Below are 24079 nucleotides of genomic sequence, written 5' to 3' on the forward strand. Positions count from 1 at the left end.
TCGATTATTTCGGGGACCAGGCACCGCACACATAGTTCTCTAGGTGAAAGTTCTGATCTGAACAGATAGAAATTAAGCCTGGGAACCCTGCAGCGCAGCTTTGTCTTCTCGTTCTTCTTCTTCTTCGGTGGTTCCCCTACGGGAAGATGACGACGGTGGTTGAACGCGAACCTATCTCGTGATGGATTCTTTGGTTGGCCAATCCCTACGGGCATCCTGCCACAATCAGCATCAGAGGCGCTGCGGACGGGGCTGGTTGAGCTGCAAGGCGCGTGGCGCTTCCCGCCACAGCTTTCCCACGGGAAATTCAGCATCCCCCTCTAAAGTTTTCAGTTCGTCGTTTCTGTTGACGTTCAGCTTCGCGTGCCTTCGTTGTATCAGTAGCTTCTTGACGTAGTTTGAATGAGTCAAGGACATAAGGCGCGTTCATAGCACTTGCTCCTGTCCCGGATTTGTAGCGTAGTAGGAAGAGCACCGCGTACCTCCCGTTACGGCCAGAGAGTCGTGGAATCAAAACCGGGCGCCGCTAACTATTTCTTTTTTTTATAGTGTAGTATCGCGGAGCTGTGGGTGTAAGGAGAGTTGCACATGCGCAGTGAGCGTGTGGACGGCGCCGCCATCAACGACGCAGGACCAGGCGAGCCTAAGAAATGCTCCGCATTTAAAACTTACCAACATTAAATAGTCACAGCAAACCCACGTAAAGGTGTAAGCTGAAAAGAATTTCTGTGCATCACTACAAAAGAGCGTGCTGAGGTTCCAGTGTACCTATCGGTGATCTTGAGCTCGCTGGAACTCAGTGCCAAGCCTCGCTAGACAGAGCAACACAACCGTCTTGCAGCATAACAGTGCGGCATGTAATGCTATTCCCACAAAAATGTGGCGTCTATAATTCTTCTTTCTGCAGAACCATGTATGTACCCGCGCAACATTCCCCATGGTTGTACTAAGAAGTTGTGGCACTCTTTCGCAAATTTTATCGCAGCCATACGAATTTACCTGAACAGCTTAGTTTACAAAATATTGGGCTGGCATGCCGGGCCATCCCGTGGAGAAAAGTTGTCTGGGGCGGGCACAAATACCCCATCCCCAGAAAATCATTGTATGACGCCTTTCCACCTCCAAGCGGTTATTTCTTGTCCAATAATTAGTTGACGCTCAATTCTTGGTGCTTTGTGTAATTCCCTCCACCATGCGTTCGCGCACAATGCTTATATTATGTGCCTGTAGTAAAACGCAGGGATGCCTCTGGGAAGGCGCGAAAAACTGAGAAGTATACCCTGGGTTACTTTCTGTTTTGTGCTCTCTTGCGAGGGTGTACAATCGGCGGCCATTAACAGCTGACAGCGATGATTTTTGTTCTATCGCCCGCATGTTCCGCACTTTTGGCAGATAGTCTGTGGGTGGCAGCACGACATACCTAACGCTCCTCCATACTGCTCTTGTCTGCCGCTCACGTTAACAAGCGCCAACCGCCCCTCCCCCCCTCCTATTCTCCGAGCAACGGAAGAGGGCAGATAAGCCGGCGTGTTTTTTTTTTTTTTTGTTTTTTTTTTAAGCAAAGATTTCTACCTATACCAGCCAACGATTACATCGTGGCGTCCGCGACAAAAAGACTCCCAACGTTGCCGGCGAGGGGGAGGGTTGAGTGGTCGTAAGGAAGGCAAAGATACGTTAAGCATTGTTTTGTACGGTGGGAAAACAAAATGTAGAGACCACATACAGACATCTAGCCGCTAGAGAAACGCTACTTTTCGCGCACTGCTTGCCACGAATGGGGCTGCGTTTGCTAAATTTGTGAATTCCAGTTCGGTTGTGCTTTACAGGTACTAAAAAAGCGAAAGGAGCAACTGGTTCTGATAAATGGCGGTTATAAAAGCTCCCTAAGCTTTCACGCAATTATCAAACTTACTAAACTAACTAGTTTAAATAGTTTAGTCTGTAGAAGAGGGAATCACTAAGCTCACATGCCGAATTGTTTCAGTGTATGCGCTTGTGAGACGCAGTGGCGCAGCTCCACGCTAGCACATCAGGTTCGCTAGGTTCCCGTGTCGCACCGTTCGAAAGACGCTCATCTCCGTTTTGTTTCCGCCGACACACGTCTGGGCTACAGCGGCGGCATGCGCTGCGCTAGCCCCGCCGTGCCCGAAGCGTCTGCATTCGGGACGCCGCCACCGTGAATCCCAGGTAACGGCTGGCAGAATCTTTGGTTTCCCTGTTTGTAGAGGCACGTGAATGAATACCGATTTGAACTAGTTAGTTTAGTCAGTTTTAGAATGGTGAGAAATCTGAGGGAACTTCTATAATCGCTATTTATCAGAACCAGTTGCTCGTTTCGCCTTTCGTAATACTGTTAAAACACAACCTAATAGGTATTTGTAGATTTGAAAAATGCAGTCCCATTCGTGGCACGCAGTGCGCAAAAGGTAGCGTTTCTCTAGCGGCCAGATGTATGTATGTGGTTTGTACATTTTGTTTTCCCGCCCTTCATACCAATCCTTGAAGTATCTTTGCCGTACGCTCACTTAATTCCGTCGGGTCCGTATTATCCAGCAGGTGCTGTCGAAAAAGTTAATTAAGTCGTGCGAAGAAAGCGCGCCATGGACGCACAGAAGCGCCAAATCAGGCGTAAAACAACTGTCGCTAAAGCAGATGACAAAGCCGCCCCGCCGAACCGCGCGCCGATGCGAGCGGTTCGGCGGGACCTGCGTGCGGGGAATCCGAGTAATAGCGCCCTATCGCCGCGCCATCTACACTGTGCTCCGTGCGTGAAAAACGCCCTGCCCATCCAAAGCCGCGTTGGGAGTTTCTTGTCTCGCACGCCACGAAAGCAACATTGGCAAGTAGACGTAGAAGGCTGTGCTTCAATAAGGGCCAGTTGGCTGCTCATGTGAATATGACTGAGGACAGCGCTATTGTAGTGTGCTAGATCGCTGGTTGGGCGTCACCACCACTAATAGACGTGACTGAAGTCTTCTGGTTAACGCAGTAAACGTACCATTGCGCGCTCCCTACGCGCATTTCTAATAAATGTGCAAAGCCACGAAACCAAGGACGTCTGCCGAGTTCCGCACTGTGAACGCTAGTAGAATTAGACTTAAGCAGCCAGTACCAACTCCAGATTGGAGAGCGGTGAAACCCAGCCTTAAAGACGCGAACACGAGAGAGAGCAGACAACACACACGCTTCCCCTGCACTCTCTCGTGTTCGCGTCTTTAAGGCTGGGTTTCATCGTTCTCCAAAGTATGTACAAACAGGCCCAACACCAAACTCTTCTAAAAACTGTAGCGAGTTACTTTTGTTCGCTTTATTAATTATCTTAATTTGGTTAGCAACTATGATGATGATGATGATTAGTGGCTTTCCCCTTGAATCGGGGTGTCGGTTGCCAGCAACCGACTTGCCTGTTTTATTACGTTTACTTGGCCTACTCCCAGCTAACCTATATATTTGCTTCTTCCCTCCCATCTCACTCTTTTCTCTTTTAAACTCATCGCCCCCACCCCATTTTTTTCTCCCCCCGCTGTTCTAAATTCTCATCCGTATGATTACTCCGCCTGCGTACCCATCCCTTCCCTACTTTTTCTCCACCACCACTCCAGTCGCCTCTTCGTCACCTCTATGGCCTTGGAGTTGAGGTTGTCAATTATATAAGTTGTCAATTCTACCATTTCCATTGTTTACCCTGCGTTATGTTCCGGTTTGGCGCGTTTTTATTTCAGCCATTTGCTTACTTCTTGCAGGCTTTTGTTGGGCTTCATGCTGGTGACCGCGTTTTTGTCCATGTGGATTCCCAACACTGCCGCTACTTCCATCATGGCGCCCATAGCCATGGCAATCGTAGACCAAATGTACAGTCCTGACTCCCAAAGTAAGTCTCACTTCCTTTCCACGCAGCGCTGTGCTCTTCCGATGTTCTTCTTCATAGAACGCTGGCAGTTATGCACGTTGCTCGCTTTTTTTTTTTTTTCATTTTACAGGTCTGGATCTTGAAGGTCACAGTAACCAAGCTTACGTACCTGACAGCGACGACACAACTTCCACAGGAACTGCTGCGGCAGCAGACTTCGAGTAAGCCTAGTTGTAAACGGCTAAATATTTTGCCGTTTTTATTAGTTTATTTCCTTGTTGGAAAATCAAGCGAACGGAAAAAAAAGAACATGCTGCTGATAATACTAAATTTTTCACGGTTAAAACAAATTTATTTTCTTACTGTGCGAGATTAGCATATTCTTGAAATGGGAACCTAATTATAACTTGCTTACAAAAATACCTTTATTGCATAGTTTATGCCGTATCATAAAATTTCATGTGCGTGCATATTGCGTTATTTCTGATGGAGCGTTTATTGTGCGTTATATGCGCATTGGGAAGAAAATTATCATTTTCTTTCTCGCATCTAACTACCGGTGTTAGTGCGAAGCTCCGACAGGACGCAGTTTCAGATTTTTACGCGGCCACCCTATCTCGCGGTGAATTTTAAGCAGGGAGTAAAACTTTGATGGAATGACAGATTACAGAATCATGGTTTTGGTAATGTCTGAACATATCTCACTTTTACCCCCTTTTACAAGTTTTTCTGCAAATACAAATAGAGTTTTTACAAATACGAAACACATATTTTTTATTAAAAGATCGACAGCATGTACCATCGGTGGCCTGTTTTGACCCACAGAGTGCATTAAAAATATTTGTCAGAAAAACCGTAATTGATTCGAATCAATTCTGGTATACTTTACAATTTCGTTAGAGGCTCGTATGGGGGGAATTTGGGAGGTTTACATCGTAGCGAGTGTGTATTCGTTTCTCTTCTTACACAAATGAAGTAATTTGAATAATCCACAAACGTGTTTCTCTAGGCCGGTGAATTGTTTGTGTAAATTTTAAAACTGTTACAATTTTATAAATTTTATAATTTTTACAATGAGAAAATAAAATAGTTACATCAAGTTAGGCGAAAAGCCTTGTTCTGAAGGTTTTATGCAAACACTGCACAATTACTTTAATTGCCACGCCCTTTGGAGACTAACTGTTGTCCCTACAAAACCCAGGCCTGGATCCCGTCAGAGGGTTCTCCGCACTACTACGCTGCTGTCCGTGGCTTACGCTGCCAACATCGGAGGAACCGGATCTCTGACCGGCACGGCCCCGAATCTCGTGCTAAAGGGGCTTATGGACGAGTGAGTCCCGCTCATATTTGCCTTTTACCGTGCCGTGTGTAGGTTTTCATCTGCCATGGAGTCGATAGCACAACGCTAGCATGGCATTTGGCATTCTCCTTGTTGGACAAAGATGGAAGCTTCGAAGCAAATTGCATGCTGCATGCTGCTTGTCATCGTTCTCTCAAGTCTGTCTGTTAATATCGCTGCATTAGTAACGAAATAGAGCAAGTTCCGCAGCAGGCGCTTTTAGGAATGTAAAGCAAAATGATGAAACGCTAACTAACGCGTTACTGTAGAAACATGTATATAAATATATAAACATTTTTAATCTCGGAGATTTCCTGGCGCAACATTAGCGACTGCTTTGCTAAATGAACTTTGAAATACTGCAGCTAAACAATTTCACTCTTTCCTTCGGGTATGAAACATTGTGAAAGCTTTAATTATTACCAGCGCAAAGCGGCACTGAGTGTTTTGCTCGTCGCATCAGATCCGCCTTCCGTTTGTGCATTGGTTGTGTCGCGATTTTTTAAAACTTGCTACCGAATGTGTTTATTGCTGCAACTGAACGAAGCCGCTTAGTAGCCGCTACATTGCAATAATGACGTGATGCAAGCGCTAGAACAACGGCAATACCGAGAAAGAGAGAAAAATCTTTTGAGCAAGTTTTTAAATTACGTGATGGGCATCAATTAGTAGTTTTGGCTGAGGGGCTTCATGAGCCTAAGGTGACTTGAGTGTAGCCTGCGTAGGCGGACTTCCCAAGTTAAATTAATTTCGGCGGTTCCAAAGGCAGAAAGCGAAATACACGGGTAAGCAAAAATGTCACGTGACTAGCCCCTCATAAAAATGCCGGCAAAAGGACATTTCGGAAGCCTATTGTCTACTACAATAGTCCACGGCATAAATATCATTCACTTCAAAACACAAGTGGCCTACATATCTCACAGGTCCACCCTGCCTGTAACGAACTTTCAGATGTTTCCGTAAAGAAACGAGGAATTGGTTTAAATAGAATGGTTGTATTAGTATGAAATAGTTAAAGAGTGTGTCTGACTATAAGGGGGAGGCCAACGAAGTCTTATCCTCCGTCTCTTCGGACACGCTTTTGTTTTCATTTCAAAATTTTGTACCAAACAGCACAATTTTCCGTTTTTTGGAGCTGTGTACGCAGCTTTACATTTCAGCCTACCACAAAAAGTGGTGAAGTCCGGCCGGTGAGACGTGACTCCCCCTCGGCTCTGTCCTTTTTGGCGACATTCCGCGATACCTACTTTCCCGGCTGTCTCTCGTGATACCCATCGACACGCTTCGGTTCGTTGCGCAGTCATGGAAAACTGAAGAAACCACATCGCTAGAAAAGACAGAGTAAACCTAATAACGTCCACTTCACGCGGAGAATGCCCCAGAGACAAGGCCTTCACAGATCACGCAAGCAAGCGTTAATTCAACAACAGTTGTTTGCGCGAATGGATGTGCTACCACAACTCGTGTCCCACCTTCCGCCCGATGCGTGCGTGCCTACAACGCCCCATGGCGATGATAGTTGCCGCAAGGATGCTGGCAGTGATTCTTCAGTGCTGCAAGAGCTACATAATATCACAAGTTTACATAAACAATTTCTAAATTAACATCTCGGAGTTACCAGCCGACTTACCAGCCGACAACCGCACCCACTGCGACGGAAACGTGCCCTGCTGCCTGAATTGTACACGTTTCCCACCAAGCCATGACATTTTTCACTAGCTCATTTCATATTATCCATCAAGCTAAAAGAAAATTTTGATATCGGCAAATTACCGTGCTAGCCTTTCTACAAACATTATCAGCCTACCGGTACTAGGAGCGTCGCAACGGATAAACGTTCCATTAAGACACGAAATCAATTTCCCTGTGGGTAGCCTCATTAGAGGCTTTACAAAAGCTCTACCCCCTCACTGGCGTTCAGTCCCGCCTTGCTCATTCTGTGCAAGACATGCACGTTCCTAAAGCACACAATCACCTGGTAAACGTCGCCCACATCGAATTCTTTCATTTCTGTCAGCTACTTTGAATCCTGTGCGATTTCAGCTCCTCATATCTAAAAATTCTCGCGCCTCGATCGTTTTCACTGAGGCTTTCATCGGCTCTTTCTAGCACCACCGTGGTATGCCTCAATGTTCTGTCCTGACACCTTCGCTGTATGATATGGCCTCGTGATAACACTTTCTTGGAGTCTCGGCGCAGGTCCGCACATCTACAGCATCATATTACGGACGATATTACGGCCCGTTCTGTTAACCATGATTTTCACCTTGTATGGGGAACTGCGGAAATCCGCAAGCAGGCGGCGAGGAGGCGCCGTCACCCTCGCTCAACAGCCAGGTGTGCCATATGTAACGGGGCACGCGGAAACCCGGCAGTCCAACGGGACGGCGGAGCCAGTGATATGACGCCATTCAAAAAGGTGACAACTGGCGCGGGAAGCGGACCCAGCGAGACTCGACTAGGCGACGGCGAGAGGAGCAGGAGTGAGAAAACAAAGTTCGTCTCAGCTAGCCTCGACCAACATGGCTCACTGGTAGCGCCGGAGTCGAACGGCTCTGGCCGCTCAAGCAACGTGGGATCCGTCGACGACGCAGAAGATGGGAGCGCTAGGGTGGTTTTGGGAATCACCCCCCGTTGTCCATGCATCTTCCAGCCTCCCATTTTGCCGCCGTTGCCACGGCTGCCTTTTGTGGAGGATTCTACGAGGGTTATCCACGCCACAACCTCCAAGCTGTCAACCCGCAACACGTTCTTGATGACACCAATTTTTGGTGCAGGTAGCTCGGCCTCACACGCTCTCCTACCAAAACAGCACTTCTCACCGCGGCCACCACATGGGGCCGTCCGCGCTTAACAATCTCTCCTATCTGCCTCCCCAATACAAACAGTGTTCCCAGTACTTGTTCCCAATGTTCTCAGCCTTGCACCTTGTGGCGTCTGATTCTGCGATGCCACGGATTCGCTCTACAAAGCATTCCCCCCAAGCCGATCATGCGGCATACAAAATGAGCCGCAAGTTTCCCCGAACCATTCCTCGGCCCTGAACTGTTCATCAACCTCAATTAAACTTTCTTACAAAGTCAGACTGGGCGCTACTTGCATCTATCTGTGAAACGGCACATGCGAGAAATAACCGGCCTGTCGTTCCTCCTATCCCAATTCTAGAACAGCAAGTAATATCTCAGCACATTTCATGAACTGGTCCGTGAGTGTCATCAAGACCGCCTACAGAAACAGACCGTGGACCTGTTTCAGGACAACTTCAACCAGCTCATTTCTTACATACCACCACTAGGGGCCGCAACAAAAGTTCAACCAAGTAACAGATGCCGGACGTCTTAGTCGCCTTCATACTCGAGTGGCTGATGCTCCGATTCTGCATTTCATAGACGATGCCCGCGCGTACTCAAAGTTGACCTTCCGAGATAAGGTATTTTTCAGACGAATTCACCCGGGATGACCCTCAGACCGGCTGGAGTGAGGATTTGGCGGGCTTTTTATCTTTGTCATGCCCGTTTGAGCCGACATACCGGTTTCGCATACACGTTTGATTCGACATACAAGGAAACACAATCTTTCCAAAGTTATTCACAGCATGTTTACAAGAAGTATTCAGAACATTGGAATGGGAACAGGTGGGAGTAAGGGCTAATAGAGAATACCTCAATAACTTCAGGTTTGCTGATTACGTTGCCTTGCTAGGTAACCCGGGGGACGAATTGCAAAGCATGCTCACCGCACTAGACGAACGGAGTAGAACCGTGGGCCTGAAAATTAATATGGAGAAAACTAAAAAATGATCAATAACCTCGGGACAGCTCAGCAGTTTGAGATAGGTGGCGAGGCAGTGGAAGAGGTGAGCGAATATATCTGCTTAAGCCAAGTTGTGACACCGGATCCCAACCATGAGGCAGAGATGATTAGAAGGATAAGAATCGGGTGGAGTGTATTCGGCAAGCATTCTCAGATAATAAATGGCAGCCTGCAATTTTCCCTGAAGAAGAAAGTGTATGACGGCGGCGTCTTATCGGTACTCGCCTACGGAGCAGAAACTTGGAGGCTCACTAAGAGGGTTCAACATAAATTGAGTATGACTCGGCGTGCAATGGAACGGAAGATGATCGGTGTAACATTAAGGGACAAGAAGAGAGCGGAGTGGGTCAGGGAAAAATTGTGCGTTAAAGACATATTATTAGAAATTAAGGAAGAAGAAATGGACGTGTATAGGGTATGTAATGCAAGGCAGGGTAACTGTTGGTCATTAAGGGTAACAGAGGGGATCCCTACAAAAGGCAAGCGTGGGAGGGGGCGGCAGACAGTTAGATGGGCAGATGAGACCGAGAAGTTTGCGGGGGAAAATTGGTCGCAGTAAGCACATGACGGGGATAATTGTAGATTAATGGGAGAGGCCTTTGCCCTTCAGTGGGCGTAGATAGGCTGGTGATGATGATGACGATGACTGGTTTCGCCCCGCTCCTGTTGAGCAGGCTACAGTGGCACTGCCCTGCTCTGCGAAGCCTACGCCTCATACATCTCGCCTCCTTCCGCCCGAGCCCCTGCCATCCGCCAGATTTCGCCACTTGAATAAAAGTTCAACACCATGGGCTTCTGCTCTGATTGCGGATTGCATCTGAATTTTTGAATTTATTCGTACTGTATAGCAAACTTCCACACCCCAAAACCTGTATTGAAGTACCACAACAATGGTGGTTATTGTTCACTCAAGTTGTAACATAAATCTCATTCGTTTGTGCACCTTCATCAACAGATGTGTGCGTCGGATATGCTTTATAAATGTGTGCTCGGTTTCAAGTATCAGCGGGTATAATCTTACCATGTTTATTGCTACGTTGTTTCAGCTATGTTCGAGGGTTTTTAGTATAATTGGCTTCAGCTACTCTGCCTCTGCGGCATCCCTTTGTAGAGAGACTTCGCGGAGGTTTTCTGATATTCTGGAGTGCAAATTGTATATCGTTCTCTCCTTTTGTTATTTATTTATCAAGCGAGTTTCCAGGTTCCACAGAGCTGACGTTCGCAACCTGGATGCTGTACAACGTGCCCACAATGGTCCTTCTTGTTCTCTTTGCGTGGCTCTACCTCGTGCTTACAAGAAAGCGTGCGCTGTGAGTAAAAGGTTGTCCGTCCATCCATCCATCCATCCATCCATCCATCCATCCATCCATCCATCCATCCATCCATCCATCCATCCATCCATCCATCCATCCATCCATCCATCCATCCATCCATCCATCCATCCATTCATTCATTCATGATCCATCCATTCATTTATCTATCCACCAGTCCATCCGTGAGTCCGTCCGACAATCTGTCTGTCTGTCTGTCTGTCTGTCTGTCTGTATATATGTCTATGTATCTGTCTATCTATCCCTAGCAGGGAACGACCGAATAACCTTGGACTTTTTAAGGAATCGTGTTAACATTTTACAAGGAAAGCTAGCAAACCTAACCCCGAAACGCTTAAATACAATAAAGGTACGACTACTATTCAAAATGGCAGCTTAATTTGAAGTGGAAAACGCGGTAATTTGGAGAGCTAATTACAGGGGGATCAGCCTGCTTTCGGGTTTACGGAGCTTGTTTGTAAAAAATTCCCCCGCAATTCCCCGAGGGGGAGAATGTGAAAGTGCGAATGCACGGTTGTCGGCCCGCTTGCGGCGCTTGCGCTCGGCCCCCGCAGCCCACCGCCTCGCCGCCTTCTCTTCCATCTCTTCCATCGGGTTTGTAGTATCACGTGTACACCACGCAGTTATCAAGCCGCTATAACGCCGCTGAGTCGCCAACGCACGCCGCTGACGACGTAGTTTGAGTGCGTTAAAGATATAAGGCGCGTTCTGACACCGATATCAGCGTCGCGTCCGTGGCTTATTCGGTAGAGCGTCGGGCTGCGGCCCGCAAAGTCCTCGGATCGAAACCTGGCGCCGGATGCTGTTTGTTTCTTAAATATAGAGGAGCACTGCGGACGCCGACGCCGCCGGCGGTGGATGGTTTGGGGTCGCTTATAAAGAGCATTCGCTCTTAAAACGATAGTTACCAATATAAGTCGTATCATTACAACTTTTGTTGGGATTATCCCGCACGCTATATTTCCGAACAGCAGAAGCAACAATATTATTTCTGGAGGGAACTGTGCACAAAAAACCGGGCCAGGGAACTGGCCCGGCTTTCCTCTTTGCTTACGAACAATATGAATTTAGGAAGGACGACTAGACAATTTATTTTGTCATTTGCGATGCCTACAGTAAAAAATCAACGCAATTCTCGTGGCACTGAATGACAAATGACTAAAGCAGACTTACATAAAATGTTACAGAACATATACAACGACTGTTCTGGCACGATAGCCCTTCCGGAGGAGAGTGTAAAGCTCCTATTTCGAAGGGTTCCAGAACATAAGACACCTTCTACCTGGAAATATTTACAAAATGTCTATAGGTGTCATTAAGAAGCTTAATTGAGGAGTCAGGGGCAAGCGTAGAAAGGGAATACTTGAGTGACAAGATGTCTATAGCTTCAATTGTCTGTTCATTGAGCCAGAATATGACTGTCAACAAGTTTCACTGGAACTACACTGAGAGCTCCATCGTATTAAAAACATAAATATGTGTAAACTGACAGTAATAATTAAAAGATAGCTGTAAAGTTTTCCTTTAACGTACGTAAGAACGTAGTAGAAAATGGGGATAAATAGAACTATCTCGGACATCAGGTCAGTGCTTAAACAAACCACGAAAAGGAAATCCGCTTTAAAACTGGTGTCGGCTAACCAACATTCAGCAGGCGCTCTGAAGACACGAGCGGTCGTTTACGTCTGCCACGAAAATAATAGCATACCACCATTGCGTACTCCAGGTGATAAATTACACGACAGAAACTCAGAGACCTAATAAACTGCCCGCAAGGCCTAACGAGCTTTAGTAATGCTTAGGCATCATAAACGTGCGTCTTGAATTCGGAAGCAAACTAGACAGAAAAGAACTACAGCTTAAACTCACAAAGTAGTGAATTTGGGCTCGACATTTACTGAGAGGTGCTGGCACCAGATGTGTGAACGGGATGACCGAATGACTGCAGAGAGACGTGTGGAAAATGTTGGGAAGGGAGACAGCTTGAAGACAGGATAAGATGAGAAAGTTTGTTGCAAAAATTCATTCTGACTCACAAGTTAGAATGTAAGAAGTGTATGTAAAAGAGTCGTCGTGCATCAGCAGGCATGCAATATAATTACGATTGGTATAACTCAAAACGTTTAGTTAATTTAGGTACTGCACCTGACTAGCGTGCTTAGGTGGGGCAACAAGTAGTGCATTTAAATTTTAGGCGTGAGGCTCCTCTGCTTTAAACAAAAAAGGGACATTCAATCCCACTAACGCCAGACTTTTTTGACAGCACGTTTAGGTAAATTACGCGTGGTCTAGCCCAACAGATTTAACACCTTTAAGAAAAAAAGTCAGAGAATGCAAATAAATTTTTATTTCATTTGCAAAAATTTATGCGGGAGTTATCAATACGTTGACCAGGAATTTTATTTGTACACAGCGCCTTTTCATAAGTGAGTTTTTTTTTCTACATTTCAGCAGCTCTGTTTTGATGACATGTTTCAATTTTCTTCAAAAACTGCGAGTATGTGCAATTACTGCAAATAACGTGTTATTTGTTCTTGGGGAAGGTAAGCGACTAAACGTATGAGGTTTTAGGCCATCACCACGACGTTAAATATAGTAGCCGAAGTAGCAAATTTTTGTTATAACAATGGCCAACCACAATACAAAATTCGGCATCTTGAAACCTCATTCGTGCAGTATTCTCCTGATAACGTGCCTTATTTTGTTTTGTTTTTGCTTACCCGGCAACAGTTCGTCCGATAAAGCGTTGCAAGAGAAAAACCGCGAGGAAATTGTGAAAAGATACGAAGACCTCGGTCCAATGAGGTAAGCACCCTTTAAATACGCGTGGTTAAATACGAACAATCCTCGAACTTTGATGCGTGCCCATATGGGAATGCGCTGCTGCAAGGGTGCCAAACATTTATGATTTGTTACACCTGGAACTGAACGTGCGGCATGGTTTCCTAATCGGTAACCACACCATTACGCAACAAAATAGGCTGCTGATTTGTATTTACACCTGCGGATAATTATTGTAAGCTGTAAATAACCGAAGGGCTATTGCATGTCTACGCTTTTCTTGACGCTTTGCCTCGTAGAAACAAGTGCTGTTGTTCCTGAATCTCAGATCACAAGTCATTAACTACGTACGCCTTCTTTTGTCATCTCTTACCACTGATTGTCGCTATCTTCCCGTGTCGTAAGCCCTGCTTCCTCGGTAGGAGTTGTCTCTTCTCAAATATAGCCTAATTCGAGATCTTACCATACGGTGGTCACTAAATGTTGCCCTTCCCAGCACTTACATATCCAGCACGACGCCAGGGTTATCGCATAATATGGGGTCTATTTCATTTTTATGCTCCCCATTCGGGCTCCTCCCCGTGCACTTCCGGCTCTCCCGTTTGCAGAAAAAGGTATTCATGATGCGTAGATTATTCCGTTCTGCAAATTCGACTAGTAGGTCCCCTCTGCTGTTTCTACAACCCAAACCATTGTTCTCAACCGCCTTGTCTCCAGCCTGATTCTTGCCTACACTAGCGTGGATGTCTCTCATAACTACGTATACTGTGTTTTTACTTTAGCCTTTGCCGATTCCACGACTTCATAGAAGCGTTCAACTAGCTCGTCGCCGTGGCTGGATGTGGGCGCCTAGCCCTGTACCACTTTGAGTTTGTACGTTTTATTGAGCCTAATTACAAGGCCTGCTGCCCTTGCATTAAGGCTATAATATTCGTCTGTGTTGCCAGCTGTGCTTATATTGACTAGAAATCCCACTCGCAATTCTCTTTTGTCCACTAGACCTCGGTAACATAGGAGGTGTCCATTTTTCAGCGCCGCAAAGGCTTCACCTGTTTTCGTAACCTCACTGAGTCCTAGCCCTTTAATTCTTCGAACAACGCCTCTAGACTCGCTTCGCTAGATAAGGTCCTCGTGTTATACGTTGCCATGTTCAGATTCCAATGGCGGCCTGTCCGGATCCAGAGATTTTTAGCACCCGCCGCTGCGTCACAGGCCTGACCACCGCCGTGGTCAGTTGCTCCACAGCCACTGAAGACTGAGGGCCGTTGGTTAATTGCCGTATTCATGGGAGCGTGTGGCCGTTACTACACCAGGGTGGCCAATCCTGCTCTGGTGAGGGAGAGCGTTACCGGCAATGGTCGCCGGGGTCAGGCCGCACCCCAAGCCTCATTCTGCAATTCCATCAATACGCGGATTTTTTTATTCAAGTGGGAATTGTCCCGCACCGGGATTTGAACCACGGTTCTTCTGCACGCAAGGCGGATGCTCTACATCTATGCCACCTCTGCACTTTTTTTTCTTTATTACCTTTTTTCACACACAATACACGTCACGGATAGATTAAAAACCGTCGGCCGAACTTCGGTTGACGGAAAAACTTGAAATAGACATCAAACATACAGAGTTCTAGTACAGGTAGCCATTCCATATCGGGCGTCTGCAACTTGTGCACTTCATAGAACAAACTAATACTCTGTGCAAAGTATTTGCTCACAGTGAGGGCGTGCGGGTCAGCGTGGCGCACCGCCATCCTCGACCTCCAAATGGCATGCAATCCTAGAGCCATGATGAGGTCATACGGCACACTGTTGTCACTAGGTACGCGAAGAAATCGCATGCCTTGGGGTGAAATGGGCAGGTCCATCTTTAAGGTCCTTTGCAACACATCCCAGAAAAATATGGCGTCCTAGCACTCCGCGAAAACGTGCTCAACAGTTTCTGGTTTGTTGCACAAAGTACACGTTGTAAGACCAGCGACAAACAAGCCTGTCTCCTGCATCCGCGTCTTAACGGGAAGTGTACCGGTGTGTAGTTTAAAGAAAAAGGTTTTCACGGATGGTAGGACGGCCATCTTTTTAACACGAGATAAGACGTCCTGGCCAGGAACAGATCTATACACTGATCGGTAAAGTGGCACAGGTAAGAACACATCATTTAAGCCTTTAGTAAGAGCCTTTCTTGACACAGCTGCTAAGTACTCCAGTGAAAACCGTACTGCTAGAAACCTGAAAGAGTCTACAAAATCATTCATATAGCCTTTAGGGCTGCTACAGCTTTCGTCTGCGGACGAGACAATATATGTTGGCAAGGCTTTTGACAGCACACTTTGTAAAAATGTTAGCAGAAAACGGTCATTCGTATCCCGTAAGAACAAACACCGATTAACAAGCTGGCGAAGGTAAACGTTAAACAACCCAACCGCGCCCTCCTTAACTCGCCGGAAAAGATTGGTTCTGCTTGAACGCTACCAAAATGAAAACCAAATGAACACGGCAAACACACGATGTATTTTCTGAACTTAAACTCTCGAACGATGAATGACTTGCATCACGTACCACAGCTTTGCTAAAAGAAAAAGGTTGCAAACTGTGGCACGTGCGAAAACAGACAAAGCTCGACCTCCCCACTTGGTTGTCTTTTCGCGCAGCCTCACCGTTTCGGAGTCCCAGTAGTCGCGGCTATCCTGATAGCTGTCCTGGGGAACTCCGAGATAACGCACACCAGTGCGTCACCATGACACATTTTCAAAAACTTATGGTGCTGCCGCCCACTCCCCATGACAAAACTCCACACAATTTGCCCAATTAACAGAACTCTTTGTAACGCGACAAAATTATTTTGTTTTCATTACTACTTTGCTGATGCTCGCCTTGTCCTCACAAAAAACAGCCACGTCATCCGCATATGTTAATACCCTGACCTCACTCGAGTGGAGACGGAACCCGCGCAAACCATCATCATTGATTATGCGCAAACAAAAAGGTTCCAAAAAAATTCAAAACAACAAGGGAGAGGCAGGGCGTCCCTGTCTCACAGAAGATAAAACTGGAATACTTTTGGATACATGCTTGTTTACGATCAATTTTGTGAAACATTCATGATACGCCGTACGTACACTCTGCTTTACAACATCGCCAACATTAGAATAGTCCAGAATACACTACAAGATATCGTGACACACATTATCAAATGCCTTCTCATAATCAATCTGAAGCATTGCTACTCTTCTACAGAATACATCACAACACTGTAAAACACTGCGTGCGACGAGAACATTGTTCAGTAAGCTTCTACCTAGTATGCCGCATGACTGATGCGGCCCTACCAGCGTGGTTACTATTCCCTGTAATCTATTCGCTATAATCTTCATCAGTACTTTGTAGTCTGTATTGGCTAAGGTGATTGGCCTGTAGCCAGTTACAGACTGAAGTTTTTCCCTGTCGTCTGACTTTGGGATTAAGACAGTATGCGTTCGCGAAAAAGAAAGTGGCAGAGCGCCCGCCTCGAACGCTTCACATAACACCCTATACAACGCCACCGCTGCACCGCTGCCCACCGCTGCCCACCGTTGCACCACATTGCGGGGATAAATTGGTTGCAGTTAGCACAGGACCGGGGTAATTGGAGAAGAATGGGAGAGGCCTTTGCCTTGCAGTGGGCGTAGATAGGCTGATTATTATTATTATTATTGTGTATTTTCAATTTTTCACGTGCCTTCAACGTTTTGCTGGCCGGGTGTCATGGCTTCTAACACTAGGCTTCCTTTTTTTTTTGCTGTTTTGCTTTCTGGGATCTCTGTAACTATTTTTATCTTATTGTTTCTTTCATATATATGGTTTTCTGTGTTGTGTTGTCTTGATTTTAGTTTGTTTTTATGAATGCTTGTATATGGTGTACCAGTACCAAGACCCTAGGGTTGTTCCTGGGCACCAAAAATAAAGATTGATTGATTGATTGATTGATTGATTGATTATTATTATTATTATTATTATTATTATTATTATTATTATTATTATTATTATTATTATTACTATTAATATTATTATTATTATTATTATTATAGGAAAAACTGCCTAATTTTAAACCCCACTAAAACAAAGGTTGTCACCTACAGCCGGAAAACCCACCGTCTGCTGTTTTCCTACAGTATTGAGGGAGCTCCTCTGCAAAGGGTTGATGAGATTAGGGACCTAGGGGTGCTTTTCGACAGTACCCTCTCTTTTTCTCCTCATATTAGGCTCATCACCCGGCGAGCACTCCGAAGCCTTGGAAATGTGTGTCGGATTACAAAGGAATTCTCTTCTCCAGATCCATTTCTAATGCTATACAATGCAATATGTATACCACAGTTAGAATATGCTTCTGTTGCCTGGAACGGCATCTCCAAATCTAGTAGTGAATTAATAGAACGTGTGCAGAAGAAGTTTTTATCCATATTTAAGCACCGTCATCACAATCAGAGTTTTCATCCTGATTCTGACTTACCCATAGTCCCTTCCATCCCCTCCTTGAACTGCAGACGTATGCGTGCAGACCTTACATTTCTTCACAAAATTATTCATGGTGACCTTTCTTGCGCAGACCTGCTTAACTGTTTAGAGTTTAGTGTACCACAAAAGCCCACCAGGTCGCATCGCCCGTTCTTGACCGCTGCGCGCAACTCCAATCATTCTCCTGTGCGCAGAATACAGAATTGTTACAACCGCTTCTTTGAACGCCTTGACATCTTTCAGAAATCCTTTACAATTTACCGTACAGCGCTGTTGAATACAGTATGTTAAACACCTATGATATGTCTGTCGCTATTTTTTTTCTGGAATTTGGTTTCTCTGCGGTTGTGTCTATCCAACTGATAGTTGCCTATTTTTGACCCCTATTTTTGAAACTTTATTGTCATTTGTTCATATTATCATTTGTCTCTACACTCCGTTGTTTTTGTTGTATTACTGTCAAACTTTGTTGCTCTGCCTGTCGTGTGGCCTTTACGACAGGCAGAGCAACATAGGCATCTTCTTTTTTTTATTTTTTACCTGTACCCAGGCTCCGCCTGTGCTGTATTTGTCATTTTCACTACTTCAATTTGTGTGTCTTGTCGCTTGTTTGTTTCTTGCTATATGTTTCTTGTATTTTGTTTTCATGAAACTACCCGTGCGCCAGCACTCAGGCCTCTGGCTGTTCCTGGGCACGTAAATAAACATGATTGATTGATTGATTGATTGATTGATTATTATTATTATTACACTCCGTTGTTTTTGTTGTATTACGGTCAAACTTTGTTGCTCTGCCTGTCGTGTGGCCTTTACGACAGGCAGAGCAACATAGGCATCTTCTTTTTTTATTTTTTACCTGTACCCAGGCTCCGCCTGTGCTGTATTTGTCATTTTCACTACTTCAATTTGTGTGTCTTGTCGCTTGTTTGTTTCTTGCTATATGTTTCTTGTATTTTGTTTTCATGTAACTACCCGTGCGCCAGCACGCAGGCCTCTGGCTGTTCCTGGGCACGTAAATAAACATGATTGATTGATTGATTGATTGATTGATTGATTGATTGATTGATTGATTGATTGATTGATTGATTGATTGATTGATTGATTGATTGATTGATTGATTATCATTATTATTATGATGACCACTGGTTGAGTATGGTGCCGGGAGGACCATTTTATCTTTCCTTTCTTTGCCTTCCAGTGTCGGCCATATTTAGGGCTGTTTTTTGATATCGTCGACATTGGACACCGTTTTTTGCCTAAGGGCAGTTGTTGCTCTCGCAAATCAATCCTCACCTTCCCGTTGGAGAAAACTGAGCCTTGGCAGACACACGCGACATGCAGCTTGTTCTTCCCTTTTTATTCTGCTTCTCACCAACGCTATTCGCCTTTCAGCTTTGCAGAGATGTGCGTCACACTCCTTATGACGTCGATGATTCTTCTTTGGTTCACCATGAAGCCCCGCATTTTCCGTGGTTGGGCCGAGTTACTCCCTTACCAAAAGTGAGTCTCTTATTGATCTGTTTTTGGTTTCAACAGTGGTGTTGTCAAAGCAAATAAATCCCTTATACCATCCGAGTTCAGCTACAGCTCTAAGGAATCCCACAGAGTAGGTGAGAGAGAGTCACGATAGGCCAATTGGTATTGCAGCCATTACCATAATAGAGCAGTTACTAAAACACGACTTTTGGTTTGCTTTGGGACGCATTCCATAAAATGAAAAATTACACGTACATTTTGGAAAAGCAAGGAAGCAAAACGATTGAGTGACGACATTCGACGATCGAAAACAATAGTATGGTATCTGGGCTCTTCTTATCACGACCATTGACTTTGTACAATGTATATTTTGACTGCAGCTACATCAGACCACCGACCCCAGCCATGGCCGTCATGTTTCTTCTGTTCATAATTCCCAAAAATCCCCGCCAACCGTGGGGCCGACCACTCATGACGTGGAAAGAGGCGAGTGACAAGGCACAGTGGGGAGTGCTGATCCTGGTTGGTGGCGGCATATGCCTCGCAGAAGCTTGCAAGGTAAGCGTCTCAATGCCCGCTAGGTTTCGATCTCCTAAAATTGTCACAGGACGGCTCAGGCGTATTCCGTTTTATGCTTTGAAAGCCATCAGCATTCAGATGGCGAACATATCAAGGACCTTTAACAGAACGTGCTGTTGGGCTAGTTGGTACATACTGAATGGGAGGCTTAGCGCAAAAAAGACGAGGACGGTGGCAAACGTGACAGGCGCTACTAACAACTGAGTTTATTTCGAAAAGCACAAACATATATTGTAACAAGCAAGCACTGAAGAAACAGAAAGGGAGGGAAGAAATATATACATCACGGTCATCCGGCGAACATCAGAAAAAGTATCTAAAATGCACTTACTTATCATAAATAGATAGTGACGGTACAGTTACGCACATGGGCCCTTTTCTTTTCATGAAAAACGCCTCGGCAACCTCACGTGCGGTAGCATCTCTGCTCCTTTCGATTATTTTTGTTTTGTCCAGATCGGGTTTACAGACAGAATCACAATCTTTACAATGTTGTGGCAAGGGCGAGCCAGTTCCATTTTTCATCGACAGGGAATGTTCTCTGAGGCGGTCATTAATGCATCGGCCGGTTTGGCTGAAACTTGCCACGCTGGGCTCAAGAATAGCGCCGGAGCTGAAATGCAAAAAATGCGAGAAGCATGTCACGCCTTTTATGAGGTGTGCGATTGGTGTTGTGTACGAGATCCCTCTGATTTGTGATAAAGTGTATATCAGCCAAATCGGCGGATGCATTAATGGCCGCCTCAGAGAATATACCCTGTCGATGAAAAATGGAACAGGTTCGTACTTGCCAACACATTGTAAAGATTGTGATTCTGTCTGTAAACCCGATCGGGACAAAACAAAAATAATCGAAAGGAGCAGAGATGCTACCGCACGTGAGGATGCCAAGGCGTTTTTCATAAAAAGAAAAGGGCCCTTGTGCGTAAGTGTACCGTCGCTATCTATTTATGATAAGGAAAGTGCATTTCTACGTACTTTTTTTCTGGTGTTCGGCAGATGCCCATGATGTATGTTTTTTTCCCTTCCTTTCTTTTTCTTCAGTGCATGCCTGTTATATATACGTTTGTGCATTTCGAAATAAGCTCAGTTTTTAGTAGCGCCTGTCACGTTTGCTACCATCCTTGTCTTTTTTGCGCTAAGCCTCCCATTCAATATCAAGGACCAGTTCCGCGTCACACCCAGGAACTGTGATTCGGGATGTAACGTATTGCGTGGCATGAAAGGGTGAGCCCGTATAGTGTAAGATCACGCTTTGTAGAAGCGGTCGGAGTAAGTTTCCTGGTGGAACGTTCTAAACCTCATCTGTCAAGGGATCTCAATATAGAGTCCACCAAACACTACAGTCTTACGCGCAGAGGACGCCTGTTACGGGCTTAGCTCCGTATGAAGATGACCGAGAGCAGGGCGAATTAGAAACACTGCGGAAAGCATTCCTGCAGGCCCAGGAGGGTGATATTAGATAATGTAACCCATAACACCCCTCTTGAGAGTAACCGCGAGTCTCTCTATAGCGGCGTGTCAGAGCTGTTTGTTCACATGCACACACATGTACACATGTACATTGGATATGTAGCCAGAGATCCGTGCATACATGTGGCCCATGACAGCTCGTCCTCATTCATCATCATCAGCAGCAGCATCATCAGCCTATCTAAACCCACTGAAGGGCAAAGACCTCTCCTTTAAATCTCCAATTATGGCCGTCGTGTGCTAAGTGCGACCAATTTATCCCCGCAAACTTCTTGTTCTCATCTGCCCATATAACGTTTTGCCGCCCCTTTCCGAGCTTGTCTTCTGTAGGCATCGACTCATTACAGAGCAGGTATTCATGGCACACTCTGTTGTATGCAAAATCTTTGGAAAGAAACAGAGGAGTGGTAATGTTTCGCACAGCTTTCGCTCGCTCATAGCAGTTACAAAGGTTACAACATTGTCGATGCTGATGCAGCCTTTGCGGGAAACCAGGCACTTCTGGTGGGTACACGTTTCTAACAGCCCGCAGCACAGCGCCGCATTCTTAACAGCACACCGGCAGAGCCTAATAAAGCCAAGGAACACGGCAGTAAGATTCAATGGACGTGCGTACTTAGTCTAGTCTCACAACTACCACAATGTCAGCGGGCTTTGTGTGAATAAAATTCTTAGCGTGAGTGAATAAAAATGCTTAGCAGGCACCTGTTTCTCTTTTCACACGAACGCTAAAGGGTTGTGTGACTGATGTAGCATATACCCGTAGGCATGGCCTTCTTCATGGAGGCCAATGCCGCAATATGTACTGCCATGAAAAAAAGGTTCATTCACCTTGATGGCCTGCCCAAAATAGCTCTCTCAGGTGTAGACACAGCTGTAGAGTTGATTTCAGCGTGGTGGAGATTTTATGGCAGAAGGCGCTACCACCGTCTACATCACTGGTTTCCATACTGAGCTTAAAAGACTGGAACGGGTGCACTCAAGTGACTTGACCACAGAGACTTGGGTCAGGCGCAACATTCTGTTTAATGGCTTTCCTGGACAGAGTGATGTCAACCCACACTCGGCAGCTTTGTCGGGAGCGTCTTTTGTGCTCTCCTAGAATCTCATATCCTTACGGGCACAGTCCGCCGTGCTCGTCTTTCGGCTCTCCTTTGTACTGCGTAAAGCCTGTCATTATCCACATCAACGAAGTCTTTTAGGAAATCTTCAATCTGTAATTAAAAGAATTACGCAAGAACCACCCATTCTTACGGCACCCAGGAATTTTCAACGCAATATCAAGAGCCAATATTGCTCAATAAAACTTTAAGTTTGCAGAAGGGTTAATTGCTAGAAATTAGGTAAGTTCCAGCCTCACCCCCCCCCCCCCCCTCCACGGATTTGCAGGTCTTTGTATTAGTGCGATTGTGTCGAATGATTTTCTGTTTAATAAAACCGGTATCACACTGTTATTTTTAGTAAAGATCTTGTTATTGCTACGCGACAGCGTTGAAACTGGAAACAACATCACAATAGCTACTGGAAACAATAGCTACTGGAAACAACATCACCCACTACCGAGAAATTAAGCTATTTCCTCTGCGAAAACCAGCGTTTCAAATTCTAAAGTGCCACGTAAGGTGCTTAAGTGGAAAATGTTCGGCTTCTGATCAGTTTGACAGCATCTGACACTGAACATAGAGGCAACACGACGTCAGCGAGGTGCAAGCTAACTCATCACGTCAAACAATCTTAACACAAAAGCGCGGCGTTTGCCGGCGGAAGTGTCGTTTTTAACACTGAAAGAAGGGAGCACTTAGGACTTCTCCTAGGCCGGTCGTGTTTCTTGGCCTTACCACAAAACGGACGGGCCCCAGGTCGGCCGATGTCGTGCTGGGTAATTATTAAACGACAGTGCCTGCTGATCTACTCGACGTTTGCGTACAAAGCAAACCTATCAATAGAGCCATAAAGAGCGTCTCTTTAGCGTCTCTTAACCTTGTCACCTTGCTGGGCGTAAGTGTAAAGGCCCGAATTTCTAGTTTGTGTCTAGGTTTGTTCGGATGACTTGCCACATGCCATGAATTTTGTCCTGCAGCCAACTGAGAATAATTGAATCGCGTAACCTCTGTGTCGCGTATCATTTTTATGAAAAAGTTAATAGAAGTTACTAATAAAACTGCGGATGAATACCGCAAGAAAAAACTGAATCGAAGCTGCCAGTTAAACCAGTGAAGCATCCTCAGTGCTAGACAAACTGAATCGAAGTTACAATGACACTGAGTCTTCATTGCACAGAAAGTGAATCAAAGTTACCAATGAAACAGTGTGATGGCTCCGTGTCAACATATTGTCAGATTTTCGCCCTTTCTACCATCTTAAGTATAATCTATGATGTTCTTGTTTTCAGCAATCCGGCTTTTCGGTGCTCCTGGTGGGGCATTTGAAAAGCCTTGCCGCCTTGCCAAGCGAACTGATCGTTTTTCTGCTCTGCTTGGCGGCTTCCATGTTTACTGAAGTGACGAGCAATGTGGCCGTCAGTTCTATTCTGCTGCCGGTCGTCGTTGACATGGTGAGTTGTGCGTAAGGAAGGAGGGGCATGTTGTAAACTAATGACGCTAAAAAACACTGGTTTAAGTGGGCCGCGTGACATATTGTAGGCACGCCATCTTGAAGGACATCAGCGTTGAGCGCAACAGCGTGGCGACATTTTATCCCCGGTGGCTACGCGTCAGGCATTTCCCGCGCGCACGAAGCGCGATCTATTGTTTCGTTTGAAACAATCGTTCTAGTCTTTTCATTAACTGCGAAGATCTCTTCAATCTGCGCCTCTGTAGCCTGGGGAAAGAATCTCGGATTTGAAGCCAACGGTCAGGTTTTGAGCCCTAGCAATGCCTACGTTTTTCGCATGAATGTTCCCTTAGCTCAATTCTACGAATTGCTGTCTTGAAAAGAATGGTTTGAT

General features: G+C 45.6%; 1 protein-coding gene across 1 annotated transcript in view; it reads left to right on the forward strand.

Annotated features, from left to right (window-relative positions):
- Nucleotides 1-24079, forward strand: part of LOC144175528 (solute carrier family 13 member 2-like) — a 51935-nt gene that overhangs the window by 14810 nt on the left and 13046 nt on the right. The window contains exons 5-9 of the mRNA XM_077704603.1: nucleotides 3744-3871; nucleotides 3981-4071; nucleotides 5052-5180; nucleotides 19461-19638; nucleotides 23525-23686. Of these exons, the coding sequence (XP_077560729.1) occupies nucleotides 3744-3871; nucleotides 3981-4071; nucleotides 5052-5180; nucleotides 19461-19638; nucleotides 23525-23686 (688 nt within the window). The remainder of the gene's footprint in view (nucleotides 1-3743; nucleotides 3872-3980; nucleotides 4072-5051; nucleotides 5181-19460; nucleotides 19639-23524; nucleotides 23687-24079) is intronic.

The sequence above is a fragment of the Haemaphysalis longicornis genome, unplaced genomic scaffold (genome assembly GCF_048455015.1).
Source record: "Haemaphysalis longicornis isolate Haplotype H1 unplaced genomic scaffold, Haemaphysalis longicornis Haplotype H1 scaffold_3, whole genome shotgun sequence".
NCBI lineage: Eukaryota > Metazoa > Arthropoda > Arachnida > Ixodida > Ixodidae > Haemaphysalis > Haemaphysalis longicornis.